The sequence below is a fragment of the Notechis scutatus genome, chromosome 1 (genome assembly GCF_049901735.1).
Source record: "Notechis scutatus isolate UNSWTSFEM ecotype Mainland chromosome 1, rNotScu1.2, whole genome shotgun sequence".
NCBI lineage: Eukaryota > Metazoa > Chordata > Lepidosauria > Squamata > Elapidae > Notechis > Notechis scutatus.
In genome coordinates, this window is record NC_142009.1 from 325,268,457 (window position 1) to 325,295,818 (window position 27,362).

General features: G+C 44.6%; 1 protein-coding gene across 1 annotated transcript; it reads left to right on the top strand.

Moving 5' to 3' along the window:
- Nucleotides 1–68: 68 nt before the first annotated feature.
- Nucleotides 69–26,875, top strand: RNF126 (ring finger protein 126). The gene is made up of 9 exons (XM_026670992.2): nucleotides 69–186; nucleotides 10,636–10,694; nucleotides 14,404–14,467; nucleotides 15,551–15,795; nucleotides 16,732–16,800; nucleotides 17,076–17,145; nucleotides 18,848–18,941; nucleotides 22,204–22,319; nucleotides 25,697–26,875. Exons 1-9 carry the CDS (start codon nucleotides 112–114, stop codon nucleotides 25,856–25,858), a joined length of 954 nt encoding a protein of 317 aa, XP_026526777.2. The 5' UTR covers nucleotides 69–111; the 3' UTR covers nucleotides 25,859–26,875.
- Nucleotides 26,876–27,362: the final 487 nt, after the last annotated feature.

The following is a 27,362-nucleotide window of genomic DNA, read 5'->3' on the forward strand; positions in this document are numbered from 1 at the left end:
GCCGTAGGACATTTGCTTTACCAAGCGTCTTGACGTAATTTGACGCAGCGTGTGGCGGTCTTGCCTCCCTCTAAGGGCGGGGGGGAGGAAAGAGGAAAAGGAGGAAGCAAGATGGCGGAGGCTTCCCCGCAGCCGGGACGGTATTTTTGCCACTGCTGCTCGGCCGAGATTGCGCCGCGCTTACCGGTGAGGAGGGAAAAGGGAAGGGTCGGTGGTGATGGTAAATACCGGAGCTGATTCGTCTTCAACTTGATAAGCTGAGGACTGCAGTTCCCACCGTCCCCATCCAGCATGGCCGTAAGCCTGGTGGCTGAGAGTGATGGGAACTGTAGTTTTGAAATAGATGGAGAGTGTCAAGCCGCCGAAGGCTGATTTAATCCTTTTGATTTTCATTCCGCTTTAATTCCCCCACTTGGTAGACCTCCAAGGTAGACTGGCCGTATACATGGAGGATCCACTGAAAGTGGGGGGGTGGGCATCTGTGCCTTTCCAGGTTTTTCCCTAGCCGTCTGCACTTCCTCTCACCTGTTCCTGCTGCTCGGTGGGAATCATAGGTCTTTGAATCCAGCGCGTGTGGGGAGTCATGGGTCTTTGAATCCAGCGGCCAGGCTGGGGAAGACTGGTTTCACTTTTGATTTACTGTCAGAACAGGAGCGATGAGCCTTTGTAGGCCTCCAGATTCTTGGATCGGGCTGCCCCTGCCCTGTTGAGGGGATTGTGGACAGGTTCATTTAGGATTCTCTGAGACTCATCTGTTGACATTTATTTTATAAAAATGGTATCCCTCAGAACCAAATTGCTGCGAGGACTGCTGCAGGAGAGAAATCCCCTCACGTCCTGCTTCCTGCTAAGAAAGCCATCAGTATCAAAAGGAAAAAAAATCCTAGAGCATAACCAAAGGTGGGGCAACTAAGAGAACCTATGTATATATATGTATGTATGTATGTGTATATGTATGTGTATGTATATGGATATATATATATGGTATTCAGCTTTGTTTGGGTATTTTCCCACGTCATTATAGTTGTGCTTTTAAAGTTGTAGCAACGTTTCGGCAGAATCTCATCTGCCATCATCAGGCTTCTGTATTGTGTTAGTCTGAAGCCTGATGATGGCAGATAAGATTGTGCCGAAAGGTTGCTACAACTTTAAAAGCACAACTATAATGACGTGGGAAAATACCCAAACAAAGCTTAAAATATTATGTGATCCATGTACATTCAGGCTTAACTTGGTTATTGTATGTATTGCCTACTTCATCATGAACATATATACTTAATTTGATATTTTAAGATGCATGAGATGCTTGGTTGGCTGCAGAAGGCTAACACAATTACTTCTCTGGAATGTACATGTCACTTTGCAAAGAGGAGGTACAGTATAGTGGCTTTTATCCCCAAAATATTACTGTTTAAAAATAGGAAAACAGATGAGAAGGACGGGAAATGAGAAGGATTGGTAAATGAAGGAGTGTATAATTGTTTTAGCTAAGGTGAGTTTATTGGATCATAGTCAATAATTTCATTTTATTTTTGTGTTTCGTGTGGAATAATATGTTTTGTTGTGAATTCCATCTTTTAAGCAAGCCATAGTTAGAATTAAAGGTAATCAAGATAGTGAAGGGTTTGGAAATCAAACATTATGAAAGACTTGGATTGTCATTCCAAAGAGCAGGATTGAGATAAGCAGGTTGAAATCAGAAGCATATTTGCCAAGAACCTGTAAATAATGAAACACTGCAGTGGTGAAACTCATGGGCTATGGAAGCAGTGCTCTGAGTTCCACCGAAGGTATTGAGAAAGGGGCTAGAATTATATGGCTACCTAAGTACTGTCTTGTTTGATGTTTCAGTGCTTTTCATATATTATTTTTCCCTTTTATCTGTGAACACAGCCATTGATATGTGTCATTTTACATTGTAGTTTTCAGAGGATAGTAATCTCTAGTTTGCTGCTGAGGGGATAAAATAGTGGAAGATAAGGATTGCCTTCTGGTCCATTTTGTGGGCTTTCATTAGGGCATTTGTATGTCCGTGGTGGGAAGCAGGATGTGGAACAAGATGGGCTTATCTTGGTTTGAGTCAACAGGGCTTCTTGTTCGTTTTCTCAGTTACATCAATGATCCAGGATGGGTTTTTAAAAACAATCCAGCATTTGAGGCTGAATCCATCTTTAGCTTTCATGGTAAGTGGTCCTCTCCTTTTCCATTTAAAAGCCTGTTGGTTAATGGCTGTGGATGGACTTGATTTCCATAAGGATGTATCCGAGAGCAAGAAGAGCCATGGTAGATCAGAGCAAGGTAAGCCCACTTTGCTCAGCCTTTGATTGTAGTGGGAAGCTGAAAAGCCAGACATGAAACATTGCAGCTCTTTCTTATACATGCATATAGCGTTTTTATTTATTGAACAAGCTGACTCAGTTTATCCCACTTATTTGTTGTCAATAAAAAGACCTGGTCCTTCCTAAGAATATGTAAAGGCCTTCTAGATCAGGTTAAAGTTCCATCTTACTCAGGGTTTTGTCTCATCAGTGGCTGGCCAGCAGTCTCATTCAAGAAGTGAATGTATCATGCTGGTTAAAAGGCTGAGCTATGAACCACAAATCCCCAGTTTATATTCATAGAATCATATAGTTGGGGAGGGGGGCATACAAGTTTAACGAATCTTTATTATACTTAGCAAGTGACTGTAAGGCTGGGTTCATGCATTGTAGTGTAAGCTAGTTTACTGAACAAGCTGTAGCAGCATGATTCCCATAGCCTTACATCAAAATCTATGGTTTACAACTCACAGTGGCTGGAATCATATGTTGCTCCAAATCTGAACCAAAGAACCCATGTTATGGGGCAATATAATGTGTTCCCATTCTTCTGCTTTATGTCTCAGTATTTTATATCTGCCATGTAGAGTGACACTGACTTCCAGCATTATTCCTTCAATCAGGGAATTCTGGAAGTTGTAGTCACAGATACCTAGAGAACATCCCGTGGAGTCAGCTGGTATAATTTTATGGTTAGAAACTTAGCATGAAATACTTTTCCGTTATAGTCAGGTGTTACTCTGAACCTCCATCTGTGCTGCGGCTGTTTAGAACTGTGTTTATCCACCATAGCAACTTTAAGATGCATGAACTTCAACTCCCTATGCTGACTGAGGAATTCTGGGAATTGAAGTCCATGTATCTTAAAAGTTGCCAATATTGAGAAACACTGACTTAGAACAATAGTGCTAAAAGTTACTTTTGTTTCCCTTTAATTTAGCTTCAGTTAGATGCTTTTGAAGAGTTTGGAGAGGATTTAAAGAGGATTTCTCTTTTCCTAAATGTGTAACATTCAGGGATAGACTTTGGTTCTGCCTTCTGTCTTCACTACCAAAGGCAGCAGCTGTTCTTACGCTTGTGGTCCAGTTGAGTCAGAGGTATTTGTGAGTGGAAATGGTGCAAGCAGAAGAGCAGCTGAAGGCAGGTTGGGAAGGATAACTGCCAAGGTGGAGCTTAATTTCAAGGGAAGATAGGTAAAGGTATGGTTTCCTTTGAGTCAAACTCAACATCAATGTGATGTCCTTGTCAACAGTATAGAAATGAGTTGTCGCCTCCTTTCAGGATGTTTGCAGTTTTGGGATTTCTGGCTGTCTCCCTTTCAAATACTAATCTGATATCTGATCCCACATAGTGGAGTTTTAGCTGGGTGCTGCCACCTAACTGCCTATGAGAAGTTGCGATGGAATTAAAGACAGCTCCAGAACCAACCAAGGTAGTATACTTTTCAATATTGACACTTCTTAGATAGAAATGTTCATGAGAAAAAGAGATGGCATTCCCAGTGATACACTGTGGAATAGGGCCTCTCCAAAATATCCTGAGACCTCTGCACATCATTGATTTGGAAAGATTTTAAAAACTTATTATTTTCCCCAAGCTGGTGATGAAAATGATTGTGTTACTTCTCCAGCAGGTTTCCAGTGAATCCATTCATGTGTATTTTCTGGTAAGAATGTATTTGATTGGTTAATTGCAAGTTATGAGTTGGTATTGTGTATTGGAGTATTGTAAGTCACCTTGGAAAGATAGTGGCCTTGAAAGTCAATCAAGAAACATTTTAAAGAAACATGAGAATGAAAGCAGAGTCTCTGCTGGTTGGGCTTCTAGATTCCCAGCTAAAAGTTTTATGCTGTTAATCTCTGCTTATCTCCATGTTGATTGCTGGGGAGGGAGGGAGGGGGAGGCAGGTGTCCATATCAGCAATCAACATCCAGATGAACAGATTAACACCAACATTAACATCAGACCAATCAAGAAGTAAACAATACCCCAATCAAGGAATTGCCAAACAAGCTGACAGTAAACAGCCAAAGAGCCACTGAGACCACTCCCACCCAACACTGACAGGGCAAATGACTGGAATATAAATTGAGAGCAAACTCCACTCCCTCCCTAGTTCAGATATCTCAGGGGCTGCCCCAAAGAAGAAGGAGTCAAGCTATTCTCCAAAGCACCCAAAGGCAGGACAAGAAGCAATGGGTGGAAATTAATCAAGGAGAGAAGCAAGCTAAAACTAAGGAGAAATTTCCTGACAGTTAGAACAATTAATCAGTGAAACAACTTGCCTCCAAAAGTTGTGAATGCTGCAATACTGGAAGTTTTTAAGAAGAGAGTGGATAACTATTTGTCTGAAATGATATAGGGCAGGAGTGTCAAACTCATGTTGTCATGATAGCATCATGTGACATTGGAACTTCCCCCCCTTTGCTAAACTGGGCGTGGCTTGCATGTGACGCATCCAGCCAGTGGGCTGGGAGTTTGACAGCCTTGGTATAGGGTTTGCTGCCTAAGCAGGGGGTTGGACTTGAAGACCTCCAAGGTCCCTTCCAACTCTGTTATTCTATTATTCTATTCTATTATTCCTACCAGAACAGAGGGATGTTGTTACCTAGTTTGGGTAATGAAATGCCTACAAGAAAACAAGCTCAAAAAGCACCAAAGGCACCTCATGCCAAGAAGATTTTCATATATTACTACCATTGCTTTTATTGTGATTGATTGAATTTGTCCAAATCTACTGGGCTTCTTCAACATACTCACCTGTAAATGTTGGATGACAACCCACATTGTCTGGCTTCATGCATCGTGGCAACCTTGATGTAATTTATTTAGTTTCAATTTAGTGTGCCATGTAAACCCTGCTGTTAAAGTTTCCAACGATAGACTATCAGTTAGCATGCACATACCCAGCCAGTTACAGCTGATGAAATAAGCAAACAATGCTCAGTGTGCCCAACAAAGCAATTTGCACATTGGGAAAAGTTAAATAAAGGCACTCAGAGCTCATCCAGATTGCCTTCTGAGAAGGACCCTGGTGGAAGTGTTCTGGATGAATTTTCATGTAGCAGAACTAGCCCTGGGATTTTTCCTAGGAAAGTGCCTTGCTCAACATGGTCTTTGGAACCAAAAGGCCTGAAGCTGCAACTAATAGTTCAGTGTTGCTTGGGATACAAAACCACGGGATCAGTGGTTCACTCTACTTTCATTCTGGTCGGTTAGATGCCTTCAGACAGCCTACTAATATGTTTTGGGACATTTGTCTACTTCTACGGTAGTCCCTGATACCTGCTATCTGGAAGTTAGCTGTCTCTGAAACTTGAATTTGTATATAGCTATTATAAGTTATTTTCTACTTCCCGGCATCCATCTCATCATTTTTGAAACTAATATGAGGGCTAATGGTAGCCATCACGTCTTGAGGCAGCAATTGAGTGAAGGACTGGCATTTGTTTTTTTTTAAACAACATTTTTCAATCTTGGCCACTTTTAAGATGTATGGACTTCAATTCCCAGAATTCCCTTGCCACCATAGCTGGCTGAAGAATTCTGGGAGTTGAAGTCCACACATTTTAAATTTAGCAAGGGTAAGAAATACTGGTTTAAGGACAAGCACACTGTCCTTAAATGACTCCTTCTAAATATAACTTTTATGTATAAAGGGGAGGGGAGAAACCTCAAGATTTAGAGAATAACTTCATTTTTCTTCCAAGGACATCAGCTTAGCCTCAGAACAGATACTGAAAATATAACTAACCTTTGATGCCCAAGAATACTAGCCAGGCTGTGTGTATCTGAGTCCATGATCTGATTAACCACTATGGTGGTTTGCAAACTGCAGTGCAAGTTTAGATAGATTCATTAGACATGCTGAACCATAGAATTCTAGAGTGGAATCGAATCACTGGACCCTTGAACCAAATCTGCAACTTAGTGCAGGAATCTAACCTGAAGCATCTTTAGACTATAATCTAATAGATTAGATTAAAGATTAAAGATGTGACCTCTTCATTCAGTGTGCAAGTGGATTCATACTTCACACTAATGCTATGATGTTTGCTTAGTTTGGATTAATGTCTTGTTACAACCCATCCAATTGCAGACAGTGGTGTAGGAATCCAGTTTGTGTCTTGCACTCTAAAGCAAAAGAATTTTACTATTTGCTAGATTCAGACATGATATTCTTCCGATTAAAATCGAATTCGATTTTTTGGGAATCGCCCCCTTCCCCCCCTTCTTCTCCTCCTTCCCTCCCTCGGAGGCCCTGAGTCAGGAGTTGCTACCACTGGCGCGGCTCTGCGTGGCTCCAGTCCCGCGTTGCCTCAGGAAGGGAAAGGCAAAAAGGAAGAGCCGCGGCGGCGCTTTGCAACGGCAGCAGCGGCTTCTGGTTTTGCCTTTCCCTTCCGAGGCAACGCGGACTGAGCCGCATGCGAGCTGCGCCGGCGTAGCAACTCCTGACAGCCCCAGCCGGATACCTGAGCGGAGCCGGGCGGTGCAGCGGAGGCCGCTGAGCGGCAGGAAAAGGGAGCTGGGCAGCGATTTCTTGGTGCACGGTGGGGGTCTCTTTTGGCCGCCCGATTTTTTTTCAGAGGGAATATCATGACTAGATTTTTATTTCACATGGTTTATAAACCTTGGATTCTTATTTGAATGGATGAATATATCACACTAACCCAGAAACAAATAACCCATATCGTCATCCTGCACAAAATATCACGCTAACAAGGCAAAGTGCAAAATGGCTTATATCTTGTTGTGAATGTCAAACATTTAAAAAGCTTAATAGGCCAGTGATATACTTTGCTTAGGGTGGATTAACATATTGCTAAAACTCAGCCAGTTGCAGGTCACGGTGTACGAATAGTTTGCCTCTTATGTTCATCTATCCGCCCATTTAGAGACTGGGTTTCTCACGTTCCTTTTCCATGAAGGGTTTATGTGGTAACCATAGTTAAATAAATCATGATTTATCATTATATAAACCCCACCACAAGCTGACTTCGCACATTGTGCTATATTGCAACACTGTTTGGTTTTAGTCAAGTGTCTTGTCTGAATCAGATTTGTTTTAAACCGTGTTTTATAATTTATCTGCAAATAAAAACCTTTATGACTTGTGTGACAAACTTGGGTCAATTTAGGTCACACCTTAGAATGCAGAGCGAACCTTGCAAATATCGTCATGATCATCTTTTCGTTAAGGAAATGTGTTCAATCCGGGCAAAACTAGTTTCCTCAAGCTGACCGGCTTTCTGCTGCCTTCACTGCCTGTTCAGAGTTTGGTTCTTAATTGTAGCCAAGCAGTTTAACCACTCTTGCACCTTGTCCCATCTATTGGTGTAATCTTGACTAGTCACGGACTTTGTGTCACAGAGACGGTTATAGGCCCAAAGTCTGCTTTGCTTGAGCTGTTTGGTTACCTTCTCCCCGGTGGAGGTATTCTGCCGGTTTGGCCCGGTTCTGGCATACTGGTAGCGCTGAAGATTGGTGGAGACCAAGCCGGTTCTCTCTAAGGAGCTGCCGTTGGGCCCACCCACCTATCAGGGCTTATTCCGTGCTTTGCATGGCACAGCAGATTGCCGAGTGTCCGCTGCTGAAGCGACAGGGAGAGTGCAGGATTGTAGGAGGTGAGTCGGCCAACCTCTATGCCTGCACAAAGTGCGTGTTTGGAGTGAGCGCCAAGCATGCCCACCAAGCCACACCCACCAACGGTAAACTATTTTGAAACGCACCACTTGCTTCTCCTCTTAAATCCTTTGCTGTCCTGTGGATCCTGGCAACCTGCTAAGTATTCTGTCGTTCACTGAACCAAACCTTTGCTGCGTCAGACTTGAAGAATGTTGACTTGAAGACTTACCACCTTGCTTTTTTTTTTTTAGTCCTTTTTAGTTGTCATTGTTATTCAGCTGGGTTCTCACTGTTATTATTATAAATACAAACCACGCTCGGAATACAAGCCCTAATTTGGGTTTTGTCTACTTGGGGAGCTCTCCTGGTTCATGATTGCCTGGGAACACCCTTCCCCAAGATGGCACCCTTCAAATGCATGACGGCTGCTAAGAATCCTGGGAGTTGAGGTCCATCTGTCTGTCTGGAGAGCTCCCAGGAGGGAAAAAAAACCCGTCTGTCTTAAATGTTGTGGAAAAAAACACCATCACATGGAGTTCAGTCAGCTGGGAAGTCCAGTCCCAAGTGGGCAAGGTATACATAGCTACATGTCTTTGGAGAACAGCTTTATTTTGTACACGAAAAGTAAATCGGTGCCTTAGTTAAAAAAATCAAACAGCCAGGTACTTATTCCATAGGCAGGATAAGAATGAGCCCTGGATTACTATGAATAGTGGTCATATTGTCGCATTTGGATACAATAGGAAGTTGGGTTCTAAAGGAAACTGGCTTACCAGGAAACAATGGAATGCTGGTTCCTTTGCAGCCCGGTTGTTTCAGCCAGAGGATGATAGTAAGATAAGCTAGCTAGGAAAAGGAAGCCGATTATTTTATCTAAGCCAAGATCCCTGGCTTTTTATTTCCAAGGGATTGTAAACTAAGGTTAATGTTTAGTTTACAAATCCTGGCTGCTTTGGACGCTGCAAATTCCAATCCCAGTTTTCCATAACGTTCTGTTACAAAAAATGTTTCTGTTGAGGAATGTTATACAATAGTAAAAAAAATGTTACGAATTTAAGGGGAAAAGATGAATAAATGAAAGTGGTGACTGGGAAAACAAGTATGAAGAAGTGGCTTCCGGTTTTTAAAATAAATTTATCATCCTCTTCCTTTACAGTTACCAAGTGATCCCCTTCTTCTTATATTTTTCCCTTTCCAATCATCAGATCCATCAATCATCAGTTTATTTTTATTATTTTCAGCAAAAGGCCCATAAAGAGTTTCCCATAGCATTCATTATGTGGTGTAATTAAACCATATTTGCTGGTGGACATAGCCAACCAGGTGCAGATTGGCTCTGGGTGATGGCTCTGCATCTCCCTAGGTGCCTGCATATCATCTGACTTACATCTTTCAATCATAATTTCACTTCGTTAAAAAATAGGATATGCCATCAAGGATAATAGTAGAGAGAAATCTATGGTGGGTCAGCTAGAGAGGGTGTGGTGAAATACTTTGACAAGTCAGCCCTTCTGTCCCCAGTAGCTAGCATATTTGTGTGTGTGTGGAGATTTTCCAATAATTTAAAATTATCATACAAAAATACAGAAGACAATACAGATAATAGAAAATGGGGAAGGAAAAGAAAAGGGGAAGGAAGGTATAAGTACATGGGGAAAGGGAAAAAAATTCCAACTTCTTTCAGCACAATGAAGTAGAGAATAAAATTACAGCCTCAACATTTTTACTTTACCAACTTAACAAGTACTAGCTATTTCTCTATCAACTAACTATATTAATCAGCAAAACCCAACATCTTCATTTTTATCTGTCTTGAGCACAAAGTCTAGAAGAGATTTCCAAGTAGTAGCTGACATATTATGAATACACCGTCTCCCCGGTAGCCATTTTGCAGGAATGCCCATAATGCATTCCGGCAAGTGCCCTTATAGGAAGGTTGGGGAACACATTCTCTGGCAGGCAGCTTGTTGTGATAAATCAGGGTTCTTCAGAAAGCCAGTCTGCTTTTGCAGGCAAGCATGCAACCCAAGGAAGCGCCCAGCTTTTAACAAACCATCCTTTCACTCTGTATTCAGAAAAAATTGCTAGATCACTTTAGTGTAATACAAGCCAATCCAGTGCTTACTCCTTCATATGTAATTATTTTTAAGAGGTACCAGTAGTGCTCGATTTACTACTTACTTACTACTATTACAGGACTACCTGTACTTGAACTCAGCTTTGCTTCTCCTCTTTTTTCCTTGGGAATATAATTTTGCATGTGAGACAAATATCCACTACGGGAAAATTCTGCTTGTGTGTTGTAGAAAATAGAATCACTTTCAGTTTAGAGGGTTCTCGTTTGCTTTTTTAATGTGCAAAAAAAGTTACACCGTTACTACTATGCCTGAGCGAAGTGGTAGGAAATCTGCAAGTCAGTGTTTCTCTACCTCGGCGGTTTCAAGATGACTGGACTTCAACTCCCGGAATTCCCCAGCCAGCCAGTGTTGAGAAACACGGCTACAAGTGATCCTAATTCATGCAGTTAGCTGCCAATGGAGGCAAGGGCGGGTCTGTTGAATCGAGGAACATTGAAGTCTGGACAGTGGTTGACTGATGGTCTTGCCGGAAAACACCCTGGCAATCTCCCATCTTTTGCTCCTTGCTGGATTTTTGAACGTAAAGCATTCTCACACAACATTTCCTCCTATAGGATTATATTTGCCCCAGGTGTGAATCTGGTTTTATTGAAGAGCTGCCCGAAGAACCAAGGTAACAAGCCTTTTTTACTTTTGAAAATGACAACTGCATATGTGGGGTAGGTCTGGGTCAAGCGTTGGCAAGTTTTCTCAAGAATTATTTTCTGTCTACATGCGAGGGGTTAGATCCACGTATAAATCAGTATGATTGGTGGATAAATGCTTGGTTTCTTTGTGTTGAAAACTCCCCATATCTAGAAGATATGCAAAGCGGATGAAGGTCCTTAGCCAAAATCTTCCTTTCCTTAGAATAACTGACTGCTTCCATCACCCTTGGCCACAGAAGCCAGGATGGAAAAAATATTCATATCCCAGCATTTCTGTCCCTTCTTCCTGGCCCACTTCCCTCAGATGTCTTCACGAATGATCTCCTGTCTGAAGTTGGATGTGATACAATCTTATTTCCTCAGTTTGTTTCTGCCACACATACATCAAGGAAAGGAGTGGCACCAAAGCTGGTTCAACGTCATTAGCTGACTCACATCTGGTGCAAGTGGTATGCTTAAGCAATGCTAAATTTCCAAGATCAGTTTAGATCCTAATATGGGGTAGTCCTCAAATTGCAACTGGTTGCTTAGTGACCATTCAAAGTTATGACCAACTCCCAAAAGGGGAGTTCATGATCTGGATTTGAAGATCCAACAGTTGGCCCCTTCTCAATGGCTATGTGACCAAACTTTGGGCGCTTCGCAACATGTTCACATTTACAGATGTTTGGAGTGTCCTACTGTCACACGACTGCATTTTATGACTGAAAACTGCTACTTCTGGTTTTCAGCAAAACTGTACGCATACCGAGCCATTAGTTTGATTAACGACTGTGGTGATTTGTTTAATGAATGTAGTGATTTGCTTAATGACTACTGCAAAAATGTCATAAAGTATGGTGGCTGACCCATTTTGTGGCCATCAGGACATAAGACCTTACCGGGCAAATTCCATTATGGTCATACGTCAAGGATCCTGTATCCATAAAGCAACAAACTTTGGTAACCCTTTTGATGTAAAGCAGGTCACAGGAAACAGGCTCCATAAGAAATGCTAAAACTCTCCTGATATAGGCTATAATTGTAGAATCCTGACAGCCTGACAGTGTTTCCCCTTCCTTCCCTCTTGGACCAAAGGGAATGAAGGTGGAGCAACCTTGAGTTTCTTTCTCACACTTTCCCATATCTTGAGCTAAATTCATAAAGCCGTATTTATACTTTTTTATACTGGGGCCTCCTGCTTTCCAGGTATGCCCTGTCTTTAGAAATGGTGATGATAAAACCTGCCCTTGTGACAGCTTTGCAACTGGATGTCTGTGGACGTTCTCAATTATCCAGGTCATGGTTGTCCCAAAAGGTGCTTTTCAAAAAGCAACTGGACTTCTTTGTTTTTTGTTTTCCTTAAAGATGTTTTGCTTCTCGTCCAAGAAGCTTCTTCAGTTCTTTTGAAAAGTATCTTTGGGCCTTTGCAACTAGAGTTGAGGTATCCTGTGTGGTGCCTGAGGGCATAATAAGCTTTCAGATACCTCTTTTAATCTCTGTCAGGAATTGTGTCCCAATCTTACATCAAAAATAGAAAGTTAAAGTTAAAGAGAGGGAAGTAGGAGTGTTACAAAGATAAACACCATCCCCCAGTGTAATCTTTATTTCTAAGCATATCTGAGGGCCTCCTGGACTTTCTTAGAAAATCACAAATTGCTGACCCAGGGTTTTGCTAAAGAAAAGGACATAGGAGGATTCTGTGTGGAGTTTTGTAGCTGCTTCTGTCGTCAGCCCAGAAGGTGAGAACTTCTCAAAAGTGCTCACCAGCTCAGAAACTTTGGCAAATTCTTCTCTTCAAAATCCTCGTGTATATCACAACAGTTTTGTGGTCCCCCCCCCACTTTATATCTGACAAAGATGCATTCTTCTCCCCCAGTTTTAGAGTTAATTGCATGGAAGGGTTTGTATCTATTGGAATTCTTACTGAATTTTTGGTGAATTCCTCTGCTGTTATAAATTCTAACAAACCCCACATTCTGTCGTGTGGTCACTGGCACTGTTAAATTTTATATCAAGGCTCTCAATCAAGAACTATTACCATTGTTGTCTAGTACTATTTTTGCTTTATTTACTTGTTAAAATAAAGGCAGATCCAAATTTATTCAAGTTAAAATCAACGGTTCCAGTCCTATACTACAACCATTCCTGTATTAGGCCAGCTCAAAAGTTGCCAAAAACACATTTTTAATTTGACCACAAGGTTTGAAAAACCTGATAAAAGAAGGCAAGGTAAAAATGTCTTAATGTTGGTAGCAGAAAGGATTTCAGGAGGGAATATGGGAGAAAGCTGCAGACATTTAAATTATCTTCTCTCCCAGCTGGGCTGGTTTCAGGTTTTAACCTGGTTAAGCCCCTGGGATTACTGGTTTCAGATTGCAGTAAAATAAATGATACTCTTCTGCTCCTTCCTTTCATGAGTAGATAAATATACATATTTAATTAAAATGGGCCTATTGTATCCTTCACAATAGGTACGCTAGGGAAGTTTACACTTTGTAAAAGATACAATAATATAATTAAAGTCACTGAAAGTAAATCTCCCTGTTTGCAGGAAGGGGTTTCCTTCGGATTACACAGCATGCAGTATGCATAAAGCAGGGAAGATTCATCCAGCAGTGTTGTTTCTTTTTCTGCCAGGAACATTTGGCATGTGTGGGGCCCTGAAAAGGAATGTAAAGCACAGCCTCATTTATCTTTTATAAGTATCGTGCTAGGTGCTCTTGAGCCTCATGTCCCACTGCACAGGTTCACCATCTTATTAAAAAGCAGAAAAAAACCACATAGGACAAGGAAGTTGAAGAGAAGGAGGATTTTTTTCCCCCCAATTTGAGAAAAAAATTGAAAGGTAGGTTACTGAATGAAGGAGAAATGGAAAGATTAAAAAAGAATACAAGTAGAAGGAAAAACAAGAAGAAGAAATACTGGCAATTTTTCTTTCCCCCCACAAGAAGGCCTGCTACAGATTGTTTCTATCACTCATGTAAATCCAACACAAGTTACTCATTTTTTTAATTATTATTAAATTTATTTGCTACCTATCTTGTCATGGGGTTTCTGTAGGCATTCACAACCATAAGTAACGAAATAAAAAGGAAGTTTGAACAAACAAAAGTTAAATAATAGAACAATGAAACAGACAACAAGAAGAAAACACATAAGTATCACTATTTTTTAAAAAAGACTTCATCTATATCAGGGGTGTCCGCAGGGATTTGGCTGCAGGGTGCTTAGATCTGGGCCCTGGAAACAGCAAAGGACCGACCCACAGTGCCTCTGCCAGTGAAAATTGAGCTCAGGAGGGCCGTGTACTGTTTTTGCTGGCAGAGGGTTGCAGGAGGCCATTATAGCCGGAAACTGAGCTTGTGAGGTCTGTGCGTGGCCCTCCCGAGCTCTGTTTTCACTGGCAGAAGGTTGCAGGGGGCCGTCCCAACTGAAAACGGAGCTTGGGAGTGCTCGGGCCACGGGCACCCCCAACACGACTGGTGTCAAGCTGGCCATGCCCACCCCAGCCCCCTGAGGTCAAACACAACCCTGATGTGGAGTCTGACATCTATATTGCGGGTTGTTGTTTTTTAAGAGAGGCACCTAAAAATGTACAGTCGTTTGACTAGTTCTTGTCTAGCGTTCTCAGGAATCATAATTTCCATCCTACTTGGCTAATTTGCTTCTCCCCCCCCCCCTGAACTCTTCCAGAAATGTTGAAAATGGGTCCAGTTCTTCAGCCTCAACCAGTGACCAGGCCAGACATCCGTTTGAGGTGAGTTCTTTATGAATAAAGTCTCTATTCAGTGAAACGGGTATAAATACATCAATAGACCATTAAGAAAAACCTGCCCGAGGTTTACCCAGGATCTTTATGTCTTCGTCCTTTTTTCTTGAGAGATTCCAAGTCCAATCTTAAGAGAGCCCCTTGCATTTGGGAAAGGAATGGAGAACATCTATTATGGACAATGGATGGTATTTTTGGGGGGGGGGGGGGGCTGCTGAGAATTCAGGGCAGGGCCTAGAATCCTCTTCAGTTAGACCACTGTCTCTCAACCTTTTTCACTTTGAGGTCTGTGGACTTTTTTCCCATCATTGCTGGCTGGGGAATTCTGGGAGTTGAAGTCTACACATCTTAAACTTGCTAAGATTGGCATAGGGAATCATCCATCCATTGCAGACTGGAACATTCTTTTCTCTCAACTCTGGCTCAGAACTTCCAGACAGGCTGGTGACTGTAGGCCCTACTAGCCCCATGGACATCACTTGGCACCCAGTCAGATCCCTTTTTTAAAATTTCAAGAGTAATGTAGAAAGCTCCTACAGAGAAGGAGCCTCTAGCATTGTATTTATTTCTGTGAATGCCTTTGGGCCTCACTGGCGCTCTGAGAAAATAGAAATGGTTAGAGGATCCATCCCAGGGTTTTCGATACTTAGCTATGCAGAAGAAACAGAAAAAGGAAGTTAGGTTGCTAAGGAGAGTTCTAGAGAAGATAGTAGAGAGAGAAAAAATTGGTAAATGAGTATTTTGTGACCGGTAGCCATTTTGTGAATGGGCCACTTTCTCGCCATGGCAGCCATTTGATAAGAGTGCCTGTGATGATGTGCTTCCAAAATTCTGGCAGAAAAGCAGAAAGGTACCTGGATCAGCCATTTCGGAGTTTCAACTTCCATAAGCTTCAGATAAGATGAATAATGGTGAAGGACTGTGGAACTTTAATTCCATAGTTGGATGATGTCAGCTTACCTGTCTCCCCTCACTGGCAGTCCTGGGTTTCTGGCCCATCTCCGTAAGTCATCTTCCTCTGTTCTAAGCAGTTTCCTTTTCTCTGTCTGGCGCATTCTCTCTCCTTTCTAGAATGTAGATCAGCCCCTCTTCACCCTCCCGCAGGGCTACGGCCAGTTTGCCTTTGGGATAATCGACGACAGTTTTGACTTCCCAGCTTTTGGGTCCAACACACAAACAGAAGATAACCGCGATGCTGAGAACAGGCGGGAGAGGGAACATCAGTCTCGGCACCGATATGGAGCCAGGCAACCTCGGGCTCGTTTCACCACACGACGGGCGGCTGGCAGACATGAGGGAGTCCCCACACTAGAAGGGTGAGGACAGGTTGTCCAGCTGCGATGGGCAAGTCGCTTCTTTGAATATAGGTATTTTAAAACCATGGAAATGGATTCCTGGTTCATGGCGGTTGCTGAGTCAATTTGGATGTAGGAGGACAGTATTTTGGGGAGTGGGTGTGGGTGTCTAGCAAATCAGTTGGAACTGTGCTGTCCACAAATTGGAAGGGCCACACCAAGTTAGAGGTGAAAGATATCCTGTACAATTACAAAATTATGTTGCAGTGCTTCCAGAGTTGAAGCATTGGGCATTACTCATTTTTCCAGCCACCCTTTGGAGGTCACTAAAGCAAGCCTCTCCAACCTTGGCAACTTTAAGACTTATGGACTTAAAACTCCCAGAATTCTTCAGCCAGTGTGAGACTGAGGAATTCTGGGAGTTGGTCCAGAAGTCTTAAAGTTGCCAAGGTTGGAGACGCCTGCACTGGAGCATGGCCATTGGAGTTAAGAAGGCAGCCAGCAAAATTCCAATGACCAGCCCTCTTCCCTCCCTCCCCTGTGTGATCACATGATTGTATTTTAGGTGCTCGACTACCAGCCTGCATTTGCAGCCATTTGCAATGTCCTACAGATATGTAATCATCCAGCATTTACTTCGTTTCCCAGCAAAAAACACACTTGGCAAACAGTATTTTGCATAACGATTGCCAATTCACTTAGGACCATGATGATTTGCTTAATGCAGAAAATATAAAATCGGGTCTGTCACATGATGACCCACTTAATGACTGGCACAATTTAAAAACCGTTAATTCCAGTGTCAATTCCAGTTAGAAGTTGAGGATTACCAGTATCCTCTTAAAATTCCACATATTCCAGCACCAGAATTTGGCGAACTGTGAGCTCATTCAGCAGTTGTCTTCTCCCTGCTCCAGAATGCCTCAACCTTTTTGTTTTTTTCTTTCTTTTTGGCAGAATTATCCAGCAGCTGGTCAATGGAATTATAGCACCGACCACGATACCAAACCTTGGAGTAGGACCTTGGTGAGTTGGTCAGAGCACATTCTAGATCAATTGTATCTCAACCTTAGCAACTGTAAGAAGTATGGATTTCCAACTCCCAGAATTCTGGCTGACTGGGGAATTCTGGGAGTCGGTCCACACATCTTAAAAAAATGTGGGATTCTTAGGCTTATTCTAAGAATCCTCCAAAGTCAATAAACCTTGACCATTTGCCTTATGGCAGCCCAGCCAGTTCCAGTGAAGGCTTAACTTTTCCTCCTGTCCTTTCTTTGTTTTGGTGCTTTCTATTTATAAAGGGGAGTCTTGCATTCAAATCCCATGGACTACGCTTGGGGCGCCAACGGCTTGGATGCCATTATTACTCAGGTACAGCTGGTTGTGTGTAGGGCACATCTCTTTTGCGGGGCAGGGGTGGGGCAGAATGATGGCATACGGAGGTTTCAGAGCTTAGGACTCTCACGTCCTCTCCTGTGGGCTCCCACTGAGATACAGCTTAATTCCAGGAGGCTCAAGTTCCATTAGTTAAAGAGAAACTCCATGTTGAGTTTTCATCCCAAGACTTGTGCTGGAATCCAGCAGCAGAAGAAGGCTGTAGCCTACAATCCCTGCTTACGCGGTTTCTGCAGGCACTGGCCTAAAACCAGGAAGGAAATAGAGTGTGTACTAATGGGCCTAGCTTAGTCTGTGCACCAAACGTATATTAAAAACTGCATAATTGTACCACAGTTATAAACATGACCATGATGAGGCCCCTCCAAGTATCCATGCCTTGGTTAATATCACTTACAGGTAGTCTTTGACTTACAACCAGTCATTTAGTGACTGTTCAACAGCACTGGAAAAAAGAATGACAATTTTTTTTGTACTTATGACCATTGCAGCATCCCCGTGATCACAAGATCAAAATTCAGGTGCTTGGCAACTGACTCATATTTATGACGGTTGCAGTGTCCCGGGGTCCCGTGTTCACCTTTTGGGACCTTCTGACAAGCAAAGTCAATAGGGAAGGCAGTTTCATTTAGCAACCTTGTTACTAACGTAACAAGTGCAGTGATTCACTGAAAAAACTGTGGCAAGAGACATCGTAAAATGGGGCAAAACCCACTCATTTAACAATTGTCTCGCTTAGTAACAGAAATTTTGGGCTCGGTGGTGTCAATAAATAATGCTATCGTTTGGTTAATGTATAATAATTTGGAGGTAACCCTGTACACGTCCTCCATAAAACATTGGGAATTAGAAAGCAAATGGGAATGGAAGGTTTTAAGCACGTGAGGCTCTTGTTCTGAAAAATGGTTTAAAGCAGTGTTTCTCAACAACTTTAAGATAGGTGGACTTCACGCCGGCTGGGGAATTCTGGGAGTTGAAGTCTACCTATCTTAAAGTTGCCAAGGTTGAGAAACACTGGTTGAAAGGAAGCTGAAACTTGGGCTTTGTAGAGTGGCTCGGTGGAGTGGAGGCGCCTTTGAGTGGCTGGCAGCAGAAGCCTAGCCTGAACATTGGAGGATCAAGCACCCCTGGCTAGTGCATGTCCAGATTCACCTTGAGGAGCTTAGTTGGTGGTGGTGGTTTTTTAATCATAACTGAGCTTTTAAGTGTGTGGCCTCCAGACCGGCTCTTAGCTGCTCTGGCCATCTTTATTGGGTAGGAGGGGAAGTAGCGGCAATAGGCAAGGAGGGCTGCTCTTACGTTGCCATTAACGGGCTGCAAATTTTGCTGACCCTGGTTATCCTGATACCCAGGCCTAAGAAAGGGTGGGTGGGTGTGTCTTTTTTTTTTTTTTTTAGACATGAACTGCTATACTGGGGGTTCAAATGGGATGCTGAGACATTTCCCTGCAGATGGGAAAGCAGGAGGAAGGACAGCCTGTTAACAAGAATCAATTTTAATCCTGAATTTATTTCGGCAGGCTGGCCTTTTCTCTGGGCTAGGAAGTTATGGAGGATTTGGCCTGGGTAATTCTTGGATTAGAGGCTCCAGGGAGTTCCAAGCTTGATTTACAGCCACAATCTGGCAGCAACGTTGGGACTGTCTCTCCTTCCTTTGTCACCCTTTTATTTTCTTTCAGCTCCTGAATCAATTTGAAAACACCGGCCCGCCTCCTGCAGACAAGGAGAAGATTCAGGCCCTTCCAACCATTCATATAACAGAGGAACATGTCGGTAAGGGCTTACTCATTTTTTCTGCCTCTCTTCCCTCCTTCCCACTCGCCAATACATTCAGAAAGACCTGGATCATCTAATCTAGAGATTTTCATTTGAATAGCATCATTATTTTTAAAAGATTCTAATGTCTCATTGCAGTTTTTGTTGGCCAGCTTTCCTCCTTCTCTTTTGCCCCTTGGTTTATTCTCTGGTTGGTGGCTTTCATTCCTTTCTGTGGTTGGGAACCAGAGACAGGGAAGGTTTCTTAGGCTCACCCTAGATTAACTTGGGACCGATCTCAACTTCTTCCTAAAGCTTCAGAAGATTGTAGCTTTTGTTTGTTGCTAAGGACCTACAAAACAGTTATCACCTTTCATTCTCTTTAAACTTCTCCTATTCAAATGGAATAAGGTGGCTGGGTAGCACTGAACAGGGACATATTTCTCAAGCTAAGCATTGCTTGTTTTGACTACAGTGCTGTATTATGCTTAGCACATGAAGCTGAAGGATCGAAGCAGATCGCGGTCTCGGCCTTCTGAAAAGAAGTAGAACCGTAAATATCTTCAGCCATCCAGTCAGTGGATTGAGAGCAATGTATGGGTAGTTCTCCACCTACAACCATTTAGTGACCGTTCAAAGTTACAACAGCACTGAAAAAAAAATGACTTGTGACTGTTTTTTGCACTTAACAGTTGCTGCACCTTCCCTACGGTCACATGATCAAAATTTGGACACTTGGCAACTGGCTCATATTTATGACAGTTGCAGTGTCCCGGGGTCATGGGATCACCGTCTGACAAGCAAAGTCAATGGGGGAAGCCAGATTCACTAAAGAACCGTGTTACTATATTAACAACTGCAGTGATTCACTTAACAACTGGGGCAAGAACGTTCGTAAAATGGGCAAAGCTCACTTAACAACTGTCTTGATTATTTGGGGCTCAATTGTAGTTGTAAGTGGAGGTCTATTTGTACCATAGCAAAAGGAAGCTCAGCGAACCTGATAGTAAATTCTTAACAGATCCCAATTGCTTCTGCCTTCATCCTCCTCCAGAACAGGGGTCGCCAATCTTTTGGACCTCGGGGACCACCAAACTCATAATTTTAAATCCCGCAGACCAGAGACCCTGGGAAAATCCCCCCCCAAAATCTGCAGGAAAATTCTCCACCCTATTTTCCTACCGATCAATCGTTTTTTATTTGGGATCGCAGGATACCGTCTCCAACTCCGTTCTCAGGGGGTGAGGGAGAGAGAGAGACTTTTGGCTTCATGCAAGGAAAGCAGCAGAAGCAGCAGAAGTCTTTCTCTCCCCCAAACTCCACCAGAAATGAGTCTTTGCCGATGCAGCCTCTGGGAGCAGGAGGCCTTGCAGGGTCCCAAACTCGTTTCTGGCAGAGTTTGAGAGAGAGAAAGAAAGACTTTTGCTGCTTTCCTTGCATGCAGCCAAAAGCAGAAGAAGAAAAAAGCAGGAAGAAGCAGCCCGGTGGCCAAGCCAGGTGCGTGGGGTGAGTGGGGCAAGTTCCCCCCTGCGCCCTTTCCCCCCTCCCCTCACTACCTCATGTTGCTCGCAATGCAAGGGATGCAAGCCTTGTGTTCCCATGGGCCATGTGAGTGACACAGCCTTGTGTTCTTGCACAGCCTGGATTAATTGCTTTGGGGAGTGCTTTGGGGGTGACATTTCTCTCCGGACCACCAGTGGTCCCCGGCCTACTGATTGGCAACCACTGCTCCAGAACACTTGGTTTCTCATCCATTTCTGTGGTTTTTTTTCTCTCCATTAGCTGCTTTAAATATCTAGGTAGTCCTCGACTTATGACCACAAACGGGACCAGAATTTCCATTGCCAAGCAAAGGGGTCGCGCCTGCATTTTACACCTTTTTTTGCCATGGTGTTCACTGAATCACTGCAGTTATTGAATGAATCACATGGTTGTTAAATTAATCCGGCTTCCTCCATTGCCTTTCCTTGTCAGAAACTGGATGGGAAGGGTGCAAATGGAGGTCCGGACGTACAAATCGTTCGTCTGACCTGGGTATAGGAGCGAAAGACTAATTGAACCATCCAGTAGCTCAGGAGTGTCAAACTCACGTTGTCACGTCAGTGTCACATGAGACTTTTCCCCCCTTCGCTAAACCGGGCGTGGGCGTGACCAGCGCATGACGCATCCGGCCCGCGGGCCAGGAGTTTGACAGCCCTGTAGTCGCTGGTTCCCTCAGAAATTCCCTCAGGTTAGCTGGCACCAGGGGTGGGATTCATCCGGCATTACTACCAGTTTGGCTGTGCGCATGTGTAACATAACCTTAGGCTGTGCCGCCTGGACAGCTGAAAAAGACTTCACGCAGGTGCGCAGCATTCGAAAAGCCTCTTTTCCCCTCCTTTTTCAACCTCAGCTGTGCCGCGCAAAGCAGCTGAGGTTGAAAAAGCAGGAAATAAAGGACAGGTAAGAGCCCCGGCAGGCAGGTGGGACAAGCAGCAGCAGACATAGAACCGGTTCTGTGTCTGCTGCTCTTCAGAGCTACCAGTTCTATAGAGCCGGACAGAACTGGTAGCATCCCACCCCTGGCTGGCGCTCATGGAAAAAAGGCTGCCGCAGTTTTATTTTATCCAGTCAAGCGAATGATTAAAGGTCTCGGGGCTGAAACAATCTCAACCTATTCTCAAACTCCAAATGGGTAAGAACCCCGGGTCGCTGGCATGGAGCCAGGCGTGGAAGATGAGACACCTAGTGGGCCACTTTTGGTAAGTGGTACTGGGGCTGCAGGATGAACCAAACGCCGGGTTAAGGCGCCCGATGCTGACACTCATCAGACTCCAGAAAAGGGGTTGGTTGATATAGCCATCATAAATACGTGCCAGATGCCAAGCGCCCAAATTTTGATTATGTGATAGTGAGGATGCTGCAACCGTTGTAAATGGAAGGGCCGGTCCTAACCCTTTTTAGTTCCATTGTAAGTTAACAGTCGATAAACAAATGGTTGTAAGTGGAGAAGCACCTGTACAGGTAATTCCTTGTTTAGCAACCATTCCCAACTACGGTAACAATGAAAAAGTAACTTTGCAACCCATCCTTCCATTTACAACCTTCACAGGTCTTTAAAGCAGAAAGGAAAGCTAAAATCACAAGCACTGTTGCGTTTTCACTTAGCCACGGCTTCACTTAATGAGATAGTTGCTGGTCTCAGTTGTGGTCACTAAACAAGGACTACCTGTAGCAGGGATGAACAGCTCAGCTCTAGTTCATTTATCTCTCTCTCTCTCTCTCTTTTTCCCAATTGTAGTTTCGGGACTGGAATGTCCTGTCTGTAAGGAAGATTATGAAGTTGGTGAGAGCGTGCGACAATTACCCTGCAATCACCTCTTCCATGATGGCTGCATAGTCCCGTGGCTGGAACAGGTGAGCTGTCAGGGGAAGTCACGGAGGGGCTGGAGCAGAGACCATCGCATGTCCACTGCTGCTTTGGGGAGGCTAGAGACGATCCACCAGGGTCCCCCAATGGGAGCCTTGTTTCCTTTGGCCTGCTGCGATTCAGACATTTTTTTCAATAGTGGCAGAGAATAATAGATAGCTTCGGAGATTGAACAGGGCAAAGAGAGGACTTTTAAGAGAAGATTTGTTAGCCAGGAGGGAGGGGAAATGGTCCGTGGCTTGTACTCTGTCTTCCTGCCTTGTTCTTCAACGATTGACACAAGATCAGAGGTGGGCTGCTGGGGGTTCGCAGGGGTTCAGGAGAGCCCCTAGCTAAGCTTCTGTGCAGTTCGGAGAACCTCCCAATCCCACTCCTGGCTGGCCTCACCCAACCCTCCCCTCCCAAGAGTCCCCACGTGGCTTGTTTTGGGTGCAGGTAAGTGCAGGGCACTTTCAGAGGCCCAGGGAGGGCAAAAAACGGGTCTCCTGGAAGTTCAGGAAGGCCGGAAATGGAGCCATCTCTGGCTTCCAAAGAGCCTCCGGAGTCCGGGGGGAGGCCGTTTTCACTCTCCCAGAGGCTCAAGGAAAGCCTCTGGAGCCCGGGAAGGGCAAATTCCCCCCCTCCCCCGCCCCGTGATGCAGGAGGCCTACTAGGCCATGCCCACCCAGCAACCAGGCAGATAATCCTTTGCTAAATTTTTTGAAGCCCACCCCTGCACAAGATCATTCGTTTTCAGGGCAACGATTGTTTTGCTTTAAACAAAACCAAGAGAGAGGAAATATGCCTCCGATGTTCAGTGTTTTAAAAAAAGCTTTTCCCAAGGTGCAACCTTTTCTCCAGTGAGGCTTCCGCTAGTTTCCCTGTTTCCTCAGAAGCCTAACCGCTTTCTTTTTAAGGGCTTGTTCCTGCAATAAACCCCCTCCCTCCCCCCTCTTTTTTTTTTTTTTTTGAGTGAAAACCCTGTCTAGAAATCAATATACAACCCTTGAAAGTCATTTTTAAAGCCCAATAATTCCCAAAGCTGGTAATTGAAAAGTCAGTCTCAAGGCCAGGCATTAGCAGCTTATACAGCATGCTAGATAAATCGTCTTAGTTAAGTCCGTTTAAAACAGATGAGTTTTTTTATATAATCTTTTTGAAGATTGGGATTGAGGGGGACAGATCCCTTGACACGGAGTTACACTGGAATTAGTGTTGAATTGGAATTAGGGAGTTAGAGACTATTTCATCAAACTGTCAGTAGCATAGGTTTCCCACTCACCCACCCACAGATGGCTCTTCAGCCTCCATTAAATGCCTCCAGCAAAAAAAAAAACCTCACAATTTTGTAGAGGCAGTTTTGTTCTCTTGTCAGTTTTGCTTTGCGGGGCTTGTGGTTCAGTAATCTTAGCCTGCAGTTGTATGATTAAACCAAACAATATTTTCCTTTGATCGCACTGCCAGTTGCACAGGACAGGACAGCTGAGCCCAGGTTCCCACACAACTTGGGAAGAGACCCCATTTTTTTTAAAGGAGTCACCCAGACAGGGACCTCATTTGCTCCTGCAGATGCCATGAAGCACATCTGCCTTTGAAGTGTTGCATTGCCCTTTTAATCCCATTTTTATCAAACGTGCTTTTATTTTTTTCCTCCCAGGAATACCATCTGCATAGGCCCTGTGTTTATTTCCAGCACCTCAGCTTTTCCCTTTCTCCATCACCCTGACTGTTTACAATGCCATTTTTATTTTTTCTCACCCCAAATTCTTAATTGTTGAAGGATCCATTCAAAGTAGACTTGGACTCAATGACAAGCTCCCACCAATGGAAATACAGTGATACCTTGGTACTCGGCATTAATTGGTTCTGAGAGGTGCAACAAGTACTAAAGAGGATGAGTCCTAAACAAACCACATGACTTACCACCTAACCCATTGTTTCGGCCAGGAAGACCTTTCTGTTTGTCCCTTTTCCTATGTCAGTGACCTTCCCAGCATGGCCAACTTCCTGTCCACCCTCGGTGGCCACCCCCTCCTTTTGCTGTGACCTTCCCAGCATGGCCTACTTCCTGTCCACCCTCGGTGGCCACCCCTCCTTTTGCTGTGACCTTCCCAGCATGGCCTACTTCCTGTCCACCCTCGGTGGCCACCCCCTCCTTTTGCTGTGACCTTCCCAGCATGGCCTTTCCTGTCCACCCTGCACCCCTCCTTTGCTGTGACCTTCCCAGCATGGCCTCTTCCTGTCCACCTCGGTGGCCACCCCTCCTTTTGCTGTGACCTTCCCAGCATGGCCAACTTTCTGTCCACCCTCGGTGGCCACACCCTCCTTTTGCTGTGACCTTCCCAGCATGGCCTACTTCCTGTCCACCCTCGGTGGCCACCCCCTCCTTTTGCTGTGACCTTCCCAGCATGGCCAACTTCCTGTCCACCCTCGGTGGCCACCCCTCCTTTTGCTGTGACCTTCCCAGCATGGCCTACTTCCTGTCCACCCTCGGTGGCCACCCCCTCCTTTGCTGTGACCTTCCCAGCATGGCCTACTTCCTGTCCACCCTCGGTGGCCACCCCCTCCTTTTGCTGTGACCTTCCCAGCATGCCCTACTTCCTGTCACTTCTCCACAGCTGCCCCTCTCTTCCTGTAGCTGCTCATCGAGTACTAAACAAACACCGAGTATTGGGACAACATTCCCCCATCAAAATGCCAAATTTGTAGTACCAAATTTTACGAGTTTTGAAGCAATTGAGTGCCGAGGTAACACTGTACTGTGATTCAGGGCCCCTGTGTGGCATGTTGGACAAAAGGGACACTATAGAACAGGGCAGTGCAATGCATTAATGGGCAGAGGCAGGGAGACAGTGCTTGTCTGCAGCTCTCTATAAGAATTGCCATCCTGTGCCATGTTTGTCCTGAAGAACTCCAAGGCCTCTTTAGTTTTTGACTTGACGGCCACGATAAGATTCAGAGACTCCATCATTCAGCACGGCTGTTGTTAAGTCAGCTGACCACAGCCAATTTCACAGCCTCTTTTGCTGCGGTCATTAGGCAAATCGTTGCAGTTGTTAAGCAAGGCATCCCGTGACTGCAAATGGCAACCTTTCCTGCCAGTTTCCTCCCTTGGTTTGCTTCTTGGAAGCTGGTTGGTCAGGTTGCAAAAGGGAATCACGTGGGCACAGCAATGCTTTAACTATTGTAAGCGCAAGGGTCCGTTGTAAGTCCTCTTTTTAGCACTGTTCGCTAAACGAATGGCCGTAAGTTAGGGAGTGCCTGTATTTAAGCACTGAGACATGGGCCAAATACCTGTTTTCTAACATTTTTGCTCTCTCTATCTCTCTCTCTCTCTCTCTCTCTCTCTGTCTTTTTTTTTTTTGGTCTCCACCCGCTTCCCCAGCATGACACCTGCCCAGTGTGTCGGAAAAGTTTAAGCGGGCAGAACACAGCCACAAACCCACCTGGACTCTCCGCAATGAATTTTGCTTCCTCCTCGTCATCTTCCTCCTCCTCCTCTTCCTCCAGTTCACCAAGTAACGAAAACTCCGCAAACAACTCATGAATCTTTAAAAAAAAAAGCAAGCAAAAAAAAAACCAAACAAACCGTCGCCACTCTCATGCTCTTTTTCTAATGTCATAGCCCTCCCTTGCTTCCCCCCCTCCCCCACGCCACCACCACCAGGGGGAAAATCTGTGGGGTGGGGAGTGTCCAGCACAGAGCCGTGGGGAGGGGCTGGGAATGGGAAATCTCCACGCACTCCCCCCCCCCCCACCTCAACCATCATATCTCTAAGACCCTCTTGACTTCCCGCTCTCTTCCCTCCTGCCCCCCCTCTGCCCCCCCCTCCCGACGTTTGGTGTTCAATCTTGCATTCTCTCAAGGGACAATGCGGGGGGGAGGGGGTATGGGTGGTGGGGGAGAAAGAGCCTCCTCTCTAAACTTGTGCTGCTGTGCAGACTCTTAAAACCCGGCCCCCCGGCTGCGCTGTGTGACGAGCGGCAGGGAGTCGAAACGTGAACAAGCACTGGATTTGAGGGAGACTGGAGTTCCGAAGGGGCGTTCCAAAAAAACCGGATTGTCTATCCCTTTCTCTTTATTCTTTTTTTTTAAAAAAAAATATATCATTTTGACAGGTGTTTGTTTCCCTCTCCCTCCCTCCCCCCCCCTCACTTCCCATCCTGGCGTCAGCACTCTTTAAGAACCGACGGACAGCACCGACCCTCCTCGGAAGTAGTAGAAATGTAATAAGAGATCCTTCTTCCCTCTCTCCCCTCTTTTCCTCTCTGGATTTTCTGCTGCTGGAGGAGCTCAGGAGGCCCCTTCCCTTAGGCACCAGCAACAAAGGCGGGGGGGGGGGTGAGGGGTGAGGAAGAGGAGGAGGAGGAGGAGCAGTGGGGAGGAGTTTAACAATCGGAGCCACTTCCTGACTCTGCACAGATTCTTCCTCCCTCCCTCCCTCCCGCTCCCACCCTCCCCTGTTACTAACACCGCCCTTTTTGGCAAGTCGATACCGAGAAAGGGGTTTTTATAATTTTAAATTATTACTGCTGTTAAAAATAAATGGACATTTCAGCTCTAGCCTGTGATGCATCTGGGTTTGTGCCTTCAGGAGAAGAAGATGAGACGAAGCAAAAGGCGCTTCTTGTGCGATGGAATATTTGGGGGAGGGGGTCAGGGGGCTCTCAAAAACAAAAACAAAAAAATAAGAAGAGTGGGGAAAACCTGGGAAGTAACTAGAGCGGTTGACAAACTTAAGATGTGGAAAGAAATCTTGGAAGAAGTAAGCGGTGGCCGGTTCACTTCCCGGTTCTTTCTAAGAAATCAGCATTTTTCGGGTCTGTGAAGTCCTGGGCTTGTCCTTCCCCCAAAGGGCTCTTTTGTTACCCTCTGCAAATGAAAAGTCCCATCTCTCATCGCGTCGGAAGCCATTCAGTTGTTCCGTGCGAGTGGTCCTTGACTTACGACCGCAATTTGACCCCCAAATGTTTTGTGGCTAAGCAAGAAAGCTGCTAAGTGAGCGTTTCCCCCATTTTGCGACCTTCCTTGCCACTGTTGTTCATGTGAA

Bases quoted from the DNA above. Each gene is read 5' to 3' on its own strand.
- RNF126 (XM_026670992.2), top strand. From the start codon at position 112: ATGGCGGAGGCTTCCCCGCAGCCGGGACGGTATTTTTGCCACTGCTGC. The intron at 14,468-15,550 runs GTGAGTTCTTTA...TCTCCTTTCTAG, and splicing joins AGGCCAGACATCCGTTTGAG to AATGTAGATCAGCCCCTCTT. The intron at 22,320-25,696 runs GTGAGCTGTCAG...CCGCTTCCCCAG, and splicing joins TAGTCCCGTGGCTGGAACAG to CATGACACCTGCCCAGTGTG.